Source organism: Lolium perenne, chromosome 4 (assembly GCF_019359855.2).
Source record: "Lolium perenne isolate Kyuss_39 chromosome 4, Kyuss_2.0, whole genome shotgun sequence".
In the NCBI taxonomy this organism is placed as follows: domain Eukaryota; kingdom Viridiplantae; phylum Streptophyta; class Magnoliopsida; order Poales; family Poaceae; genus Lolium; species Lolium perenne.
In genome coordinates, this window is record NC_067247.2 from 87751561 (window position 1) to 87760517 (window position 8957).

General features: G+C 49.4%; 1 protein-coding gene across 1 annotated transcript; it reads left to right on the forward strand.

The window, feature by feature from the left end:
• The first annotated feature begins 1512 nt into the window (after positions 1-1512).
• On the forward strand, positions 1513-2108 carry LOC127293223 (cytochrome c oxidase subunit 6b-3-like). The gene is made up of 3 exons (XM_051322804.2): positions 1513-1794; positions 1888-1969; positions 2055-2108. Exons 1-3 carry the CDS (start codon positions 1562-1564, stop codon positions 2106-2108), a joined length of 369 nt encoding a protein of 122 aa, XP_051178764.1. The 5' UTR covers positions 1513-1561.
• Positions 2109-8957: the final 6849 nt, after the last annotated feature.

Consider the following 8957-nt stretch of genomic DNA (forward strand, 5'->3'; position numbering starts at 1 on the left):
CCGCTGCAATCGGTGCCAGGCCGGCGTAGTAGTGGGCCCTATCCCTCTTCGATGCCGCCACCGCCTCCTCCCTAGCCACGATGGCCTCCTCCAGCTCGCGGTTCACCCGGTCGATCCGCGCATGGTATCGTCCAATCCACATGACCACCGCCTGGTCGGAGCGCACGTACGTACCCTCACCTCATGTCAAGCACATCGGCACGCGCTTGCGCCTCCGCCGCTAGAGCCTGATGGTGATCGGCATCCTCAGGGAGGCTCTTGAACGACACGAGCAGCGCCCGCTGCTCAGTGCTCACTCCCTCGCCTACCTCGTCGTCGGGGAGGAAGCCAATGTCATCGTTGTTGTCGTCCTCATCGTCGACGATGCGGATGACGGCGGTGGCAGCCTAGGCCGTCGCCATCACCACCCTCGCCGCCGCGAGTTCTGCATTGGCCTCCGTGAGCTTCGCCTGGAGGTTGGACATGGTCGCCGCCTCCGCGTCCGCTGCCACCTCAGCCCTGGCCTGCGCAACCTCCGGGCCGCCGCGTATGCTTCCGCCGCCGCGTCCGCCTCCAGCTGCTCGGCTTGGCGGCTGTACGTGGCCGTCTGCTCCTCCACGAACGCCTCCGTCGCGTGTATCACGGCGAGGTCCGGATCATCCGAGTAGACGCGCCGGGCCATCTCAACAAGGCGAACCCAGGTGCGGTCGTTCTCGGCCATGAATGATTTCTATGGTTATTGGGTTGAGGTGTGCCCTTATCCCCCACCGACGTTAGCCATATATATGCATGGCGGGGCGGAAAACGCAGAGCGCGCGTAAAACGGCGGCGAAAACGCGCTAATCTACTCGATGTGCGTGAGAACCACCGTCCCCGCGCGGTAAGCGGTAATCGCCAGCGGAAGGCCTTGACAGGACGTTAAACTGTCATTACCGACCTTGTCGCTGTAAGGGGAAATTTTTTCCGTGAGCCCGCCAACCAATTTGGTGTCCGTGGACCAATACAAATGGACACATAGTCACCTTTGCCATCTGTTTCCTCAGATCTTAAGGTGTGGTGCAGATGAGCCGACCAAATAAGCGTAAGAGCCTCTTGCATGAGACTGAACTGCATGCATATTTGTCCTATCCACAGTACAAACTAAACGCTTATAAACACGCGCATACACTCTATGAACGCACACACTTCAAAAAACTAAACCAACAAATTTAATATTAAAATTGACAAAGTCACCACTACAGACATATTCAGTTCATGATGTGAACCCGAGTTCCATTTTAGCTTCGGTTTTCCCTGCGTCTAGTCGGATTAACGTCTCTCTGGAACCTTGCCGTGGTTGCAGCGGTATTGGAGCTGACGCCTAGTTGGATCAACATCTCTCTGGAACTTCTGCGCACACTAAAACACGTGCCGCTGCCAGGAACAAACAACTGGTGCCGCTTCACTCATCTCTGCGCTGCTTCCACCGCTTCGCGCTGCTACAAAAGCAACAGCATGCTTCCGCTTCCGAGGAAGTACAGCTACCGCGTGCCACCTGCCACAACAATCCACCGTCCGCCGCTCCGACCTCCGAGCGTCCACCATGGCGGACAACATGGTGAACCCGCACGACAAGATGCGGAGCCGGGACGTGAACAAGGTGGCCCGAGGGGAGCAGGCGCCGAGGCCGCCGCACGAGCTCGGCAGCGTGGCGGACTCGCCGCCGCCCCCGCCGAATGGCGGCACCATCGAGCTGCGCACCGCGCCGTGCGACTTCCGGTTCCCGACCACGAACCAGACGCGCCACTGCTACGTGCGCTACCTCGAGTACCACAGGTAAACCACACGACTCCTCTCTACTCTAGATACGGAGTTCAGCATCAAGCTCGCGATATGTCTCGCGTGTTACACAAGTCGTGCGAGTGTCAGGTGTATGAAGGCCAAGGAAGGTGACAAGTCGGAGTGCGAGAAGTTCCAGCGTTACTACAGATCTCTTTGCCCCACGGATTGGGTAAGTCCGTAGTATATTCTGCATATTTTGCTGTTTTGTTGGTCTCGAGTCTCCATCTGTGTTGCTGACAGAGTGTGATTTGCAGGTCGTCGAGTGGAACCGGCAGAGGGAGGAAGGGATATTCCCAGGACCCATCTGATATCAGCAGCGATGTGTCATGTGTATGCTTGAGCCGTTGAGCGCGCGGCTGTTTGCATTCTGTATCCTGGAGGTTTTCCCCTGCTTGTCTTAGTTCTCGAATTCACCTCCAAAAGCTAATTAATCTTCGCCTGAACTGTAGCGCCTCGCCGTGATCGCCCACCGCTGTATATATCGCTTTTACAAGACAATGTTTGGTGTACGTGCGGCATCGGAGATTTGAGCTCGACATACGGGTTTCGGGACAAAAAGTACAAGACCATCGTGTGACTCCCTTGTTTCAACACGAATTGTGAGATCTGATTACGTTTAGGGTGTGCTCGGTTCAGAACCAAATTAAATGGAATGAAAACCATTCCCCACCTAGAGCTAATTTTTGTGTTCACTTTTTGTGTCTAATGTTTGTGTTCGGTTGTTGAATGAAACGGAACGAAGTGAATCCTGAAAAGGTTGGCGTCTGACAGGAGATTCTCCCTCGACTTGGAGTACCTTAGAGCATCTCCACTCGTCTCCCCACAAAGCCCCCCACGACCACTTTTTTTCATCCGGACGGCGAAAAACGGCCCAGTCAGGCCCCCGGTTCCTCGTTTTGGTCCGGATTTGAGCCTATTTTCGTCCGGACTTCCCATGCCATCCTCGGTTTCCCGGGGGTCTCCCGGGGACTCCGGATGAAGCTAAACCAACCGCCCACGCCCACGTGTCTCCTCTTTCGTCCGGATTTCCCGAGCCATCATCTTTTTCCCCGAGAAACGCCGCTTGGGGAGCACACGACTGGGAAACTACTCCTCCCCACGCCAAATCTTCCTCCAATCCGGACGAAAATTTCGCCGGATTTGGGCGTGGGGAGCGCCAACGAGTGGGGATGCTCTTAGACTCCCGACCTTGGATCTTCCCTTTTCCGAGGTGGAGGCGTGGACTGCTCTCAAAAGTATGCCGAGGATAAATGTCCTGGCCCGGATGGTTTCTCTGCTCGTTTCTTCATGACTTGTTGGGATATCGGCGGACATTATGGCATCCTTTAACTCTATGTCCCGTTTTGACTGTCGTGGATTCGGGGCGGTTAACAGAGCACTCATCACTCTTATTCCTAAGAAGGAGGGAGCTGAGAAAGTCCGGGACTTCAGCCCTATCAGCCTTATACATGGCTTCGCCAAGCTTGTAGCCAAGGTGCTGGCCAACCGGCTAGCCCATCAGAATGCATTCGTGCGTGAAAGGTGCCTCCATGAAAACTTCATGATGGTCCAGGGAACAGCTCGCAAGCTTCACAGCCGCTCGACCCCTGCTATTCTTTTGAAGTTGGCTATAACAAAGGCCTTTGATACAGTGGAGTGGCCTTTTCTTATCGAGGTTCCGAGGAGACTTGGGTTCGGGGAAAGGTTCCTCTCCTGCATTTGCACCCTTCTGTCCACGGCATCGACTCGTGTACTGCTTAACGGCTGCCCCGGATCTCGTCTTGCCAATAGGCGTGGACTAAGGCAGGGAGATCCTCTATCTCCACAGCTCTTCATTCTCATTATGGAGGTCCTCCACCAGATGATTGAGAAGGCCTCGGCCGTAGGACTGCTCACCCCGCTGACTCCATCTGGTCTGTGCCACCGCACCTCCATCTACATCGACGATGTGGTCACCTTCCTACGCCCCCTGGCGCTTGATCTCAAGGTCTTCGCAACGATCATTCGGGATTTTGGGGATGCCTCAAGCCTTCACACCAACATGGCTAAGTGCTCGGCGAATCTCATTAGATGCACTGACGTGGACGAGGAGGCCGTGGTTCGGGAACTAAGCTGTCCAGTGGTCCCCTTCCCTCTTCGATACCTTGGACTACCCCTGACGCTGAGGAAGCCGACTGCTGCACAACTACAATACCTAGTGGATAAGGTGGCCAACAAGTTGCCATGTTGGAAGGCCTCCCTTCTGGACAGGGGCGGACGCCTTGAGCTTGTCCGAGCGACCCTCTCGGTGATCCCCATTTTCTCTATGATGTCCCTCGACATCCTAGCGAAGACGGTCACAGCCATTGAAAAGATCATCAGAGGTTTCCTATGGAAGGGTAGAAAGGACGTTAGAGGGGGCCACTGCCTGGTGGCGTGGGATAAAGTCTGTGCCCCAAAAGAATGGGGGGCTTGGGATCCCTAATCTCCGGTATATGAACATTGCCTTGAGGGCCAGGTGGTTGTGGCTTCAACGAGTCGACGACTCAAAGCCGTGGAAGGAGTTCAATATCCAGGTCCCATCTCTTTGAAGGTGCTACTTTCTCGATACTAGGGGATGGAGCGTCCACCTTCTTCTGAACAGATCGATGGTTACCTGATGGCCGTCTGATGGATATAGCACCAAATTTACTGAAGGCGGTGCCAAAGCGCTGGCTTCGAACACACAAAGTGCGTGAAGGACTGGTTGGGGCTTGGCTGGACGATGTCCCGCCGGATCTTGATGCTTCAGCGATCCAGGAGCCCTTCCACATCGCTAATATGTTAGAGGATGTTGCCCTAATCGAGGGCGTGGATGACAGCTTCTGATGGGGCTGGGAGAAAGAATTTGCTTACTCTGCGCGCTCAGGTTACCGAGCTATGTTTGGATCCAGGGTGGATATGCCAGGGGCGCTCCAGATTTGGGCTCAAGGGCCCCACCTAACTTCAAAGTTTTCCTCTGGCTGGCTAGCAGGAACAGATGTTGGACTGCTGACAGATTGAGTAGGCGTGGCCTTCCGCACCCGGCTGCATGCCCCTTCTGTGACCGGAGTACCGAGACTCTAGACCCCCTGCTCATGGGCTGTGTGCTGTCCCGGGAAGTCTGGGCAACCTGCCTGCGCTGGTGGGGAAAGTTGCACTAGATGCCGCAGATGGATTCGAGCTTCGTGGCTTGGCTACAGGAGAAGCGTAGTGGGCATGGAGGGGATCGCGACCTCTGGACAGGAGTTGCACTCGTTTGCTGGTGTCTTTGGCGACATCGCACGACATTGTGTTCGAAAGGGCCGCTCCTTCCAAAGCCGCGGTGCTCTTAGCGATCGCCATTGAGGCGGAGATGTGGAGAATCGTTGGGATTTTTAGAGGCTCTCTTACGTTAGTAGATAAGTGGAGATGTCGTGAGTAGTCCGGTTCCGTGTGTGTGCTACCCTCTGGGTAGTGTGGTTGCGTTGCGCGGGCGTCTGTGCCCCAATCGTGTTGTAACTTAGGCCTTCTAGCCTTCCTTCTTGATTCCGATACGTCTTTCCATGACGTATCCTTAAAAAATCCTGAAAAGGAATATTGTTTCCATATGCAAAATGCACCCATTTCAACGAACTGGTGCAATGTGGTGGAACGGCTGTCAATTAGCCGCTGTTAATTACGAAATACTTCATTAATCGAGTTGATAAATAATCAGTCGTTGTTAATTACAACCTTGAGATTACAAATACCATATAACATTGTTAATTACGATTTTGAGATAAAATATTAAAATTTAATCTCATTATGTTCTGTTTTTCAATTCTCCCAACCTAACAAAAATGATGTTAATTAGGATGTTGAGATTCAAGACTGTTACACGATTTTAATTATGATTTTGAGATTAAAAAGCCGTTTACCATTTTTTTATGATTTTGAGACAAAAGATTAGTTCCAACTCATTTCTTAACCGAACAAAAAATAGTGCCATTTCGTTCCTCCTTTTTCAAACCGAACACGGAGATGAAACCATTTTATTCCTCTGGAACCGAACAATTTTATTCCACACCGTTTCAGAATCGAACACACCCTTACATTATCACTTTCGTAATCAAGACCGTCACGCGTGTCCGTAATGTGCTAATGAGCCGATGACTGGGAGATTTTTCCCATACGCCTTTGCTAGCATGTGCCGATTTTGGGATACATGGAGCAAGCTCTATTGAAAACCACATACCACTAGCATGACAGAAAAAGAATAAATATGATTGTTGATCATATGCATCAAGCAAGTCATACAAAGCATCACAATGTTTACAAAAAATCGTAATCTAAGAGGAGCATGTATGATCATTTACCAAAAGTCGGTGACAAGTTCATCCTAAAACTATAATTATGATGTCTGATGCGTGTGGTTGACACGTCCGTTGGGAACCCCAAGAGGAAGGTGTGATGCGCACAGCGGCAAGTTTCCCTCAGTAAGAAACCAAGGTTTAATCGAACCAGTAGGAGTCAAGAAGCACGTTGAAGGTTGATGGCGGCGGGATGTAGTGCGGCGCAACACCAGAGATTCCGGCGCCAACGTGGAACCTGCACAACACAACCAAAGTACTTTGCCCCAACGAAACAGTGAGGTTGTCAATCTCACCGGCTTGCTGTAACAAAGGATTAACCGTATTGTGTGGAAGATGATTGTTTGCAGAAAACAGTATTGCAGTAGATTGTATTTCAGTATAGAGAATTGGACCGGGGTCCACAGTTCACTAGAGGTGTCTCTCCCATAATATAAACAGCATGTTGGGTGAACAAATTACAGTTGGGCAATTGACAAATAAAGAGGGCATGACCATGCACATACATATTATGATGAGTATAGTGAGATTTAATTGGGCATTACGACAAAGTACATAGACCGCTATCCAGCATGCATCTATGCCTAAAAAGTCCACCTTCAGGTTATCATCCGAACCCCCTCCAGTATTAAGTTGCTAACAACAGACAATTGCATTAAGTATTGCGCGTAATGTAATCAGTGACTACATCCTTGAACATAGCACCAATGTTTTATCCCTAGTGGCAACAGCACATCCATAACCTTAGAGGTTCTTGTCACCCCTCCAGATTCACGGAGACATGAACCCACTATCGAGCATAAATACTCCCTCTTGGAGTTACTAGCATCAACTTGGCCAGAGCATCTACTAATAACGGAGAGCATGCAAGATCATAAACAACACATAGACATAACTTTGATAATCAACATAACATAGTATTCTCTATTCATCGGATCCCAACAAACGCAACATATAGAATTACAGATAGATGATCTTGATCATGTTAGGCAGCTCACAAGATCCGACAATGAAGCACAATGGGGAGAAGACAACCATCTAGCTACTGCTATGGACCCATAGTCCAGGGGTAGACTACTCACACATCACTCCGGAGGCGACCATGGCGGCGTAGAGTCCTCCGGGAGATGATTCCCCTCTCCGGCAGGGTGCCGGAGGCAATCTCCTGAATCCCCCGAGATGGGATTGGCGGCGGCGGCGTCTCTGGAAGGTTTTCCGTATCGTGGCTCTCGGTACTGGGGGTTTCGCGATGGAGGCTTTAAGTAGGCGGAAGGGCAGGTCAGGAGGCGGCACGAGGGGCCCACACCACAGGGCCGCGCGGCCAAGGGGGGGGGGCGCGCCGCCCTAGGGTGTGGCCACCTCGTGGCCCCACTTCGTCTCCTCTTCGGTCTTCTGGAAGCTTCGTGGCAAAATAGGACCCTGGGCGTTGATTTCGTCCAATTCCGAGAATATTTCGTTACTAGAATTTCTGAAACCAAAAATGCAGAAACAAAGAATCGGCACTTCGGCATCTTGTTAATAGGTTAGTTCCAGAAAATGCACGAATATGACATAAAGTGTGCATAAAACATGTAGATAACATCAATAATGTGGCATGGAACATAAGAAATTATCGATACGTTGGAGACGTATCAGCATCCCCAAGCTTAGTTCTGCTCGTCCCGAGCAGGTAAAACGATGACAAAGATAATTTCTGGAGTGACATGCCATCATAACCTTGATCATACTATTTGTAAAGCATATGTAGTGAATGCAGCGATCAAAACAATGTATATGACATGAGTAAACAAGTGAATCATATAGCAAAGACTTTTCATGAATAGTACTTCAAGACAAGCATCAATAAGTCTTGCATAAGAGTTAACTCATAAAGCAATAATTCAAAGTAAAAGCATTGAAGCAACACAAAGGAAGATTAAGTTTCAGCGGTTGCTTTCAACTTATAACATGTAAATCTCATGGATATTGTCAACATAGAGTAATATAATAAGTGCAATATGCAAGTATGTAGGAATCAATGCACAGTTCACACAAGTGTTTGCTTCTTGAGGTGGAGAGAAATAGGTGAACTGACTCAACAATGAAAGTAAAAGAATGATCCTCCATAGAGGAAAAGCATTGATTGCTATATTTGTGCTAGAGCTTTGATTTTGAAAGAAACAATTTTGTCAACGGTAGTAATAAATCATATGTATCATGTAAATTATATCTTACAAGTTGCAAGCCTCATGCATAGTATACTAATAGTGCCCGCACCTTGTCCTAATTAGCTTGGACTACCGGATCATCACAATGCACATGTTTTAACCAAGTGTCACAAAGGGGTACCTCTATGCCGCCTGTACAAAGGTCTAAGGAGAAAGCTCGCATTGGATTTCTCGCTATTGATTATTCTCAACTTAGACATCCATACCGGGACAACATAGACAACAGATAATGGACTCCTCTTTTATGCATAAGCATGTAACAACAATTAATAATTTTCTCATATGAGATTGAGGATATATGTCCAAAACTGAAACTTCCACCATGGATCATGGCTTTAGTTAGCGGCCCAATGTTCTTCTCTAACAATATGCATGCTTAACCATAAGGTGGTAGATCTCTCTTACTTCAGACAAGACGAACATGCATAGCAACTCACATGAAATTCAACAAATAGTTGATGGCGTCCCCAGTGAACATGGTTATCGCACAACACGTAACTTAATAAGAGATAAAGTGCATAAGTACATATTCAATACCACAATAGTTTTTAAGCTATTTGTCCCATGAGCTATATATTGCAAAGGTGAATGATGGAATTTTAAAGGTAGCACTCAAGCAATTTACTTTGGAATGGCGGAAAAT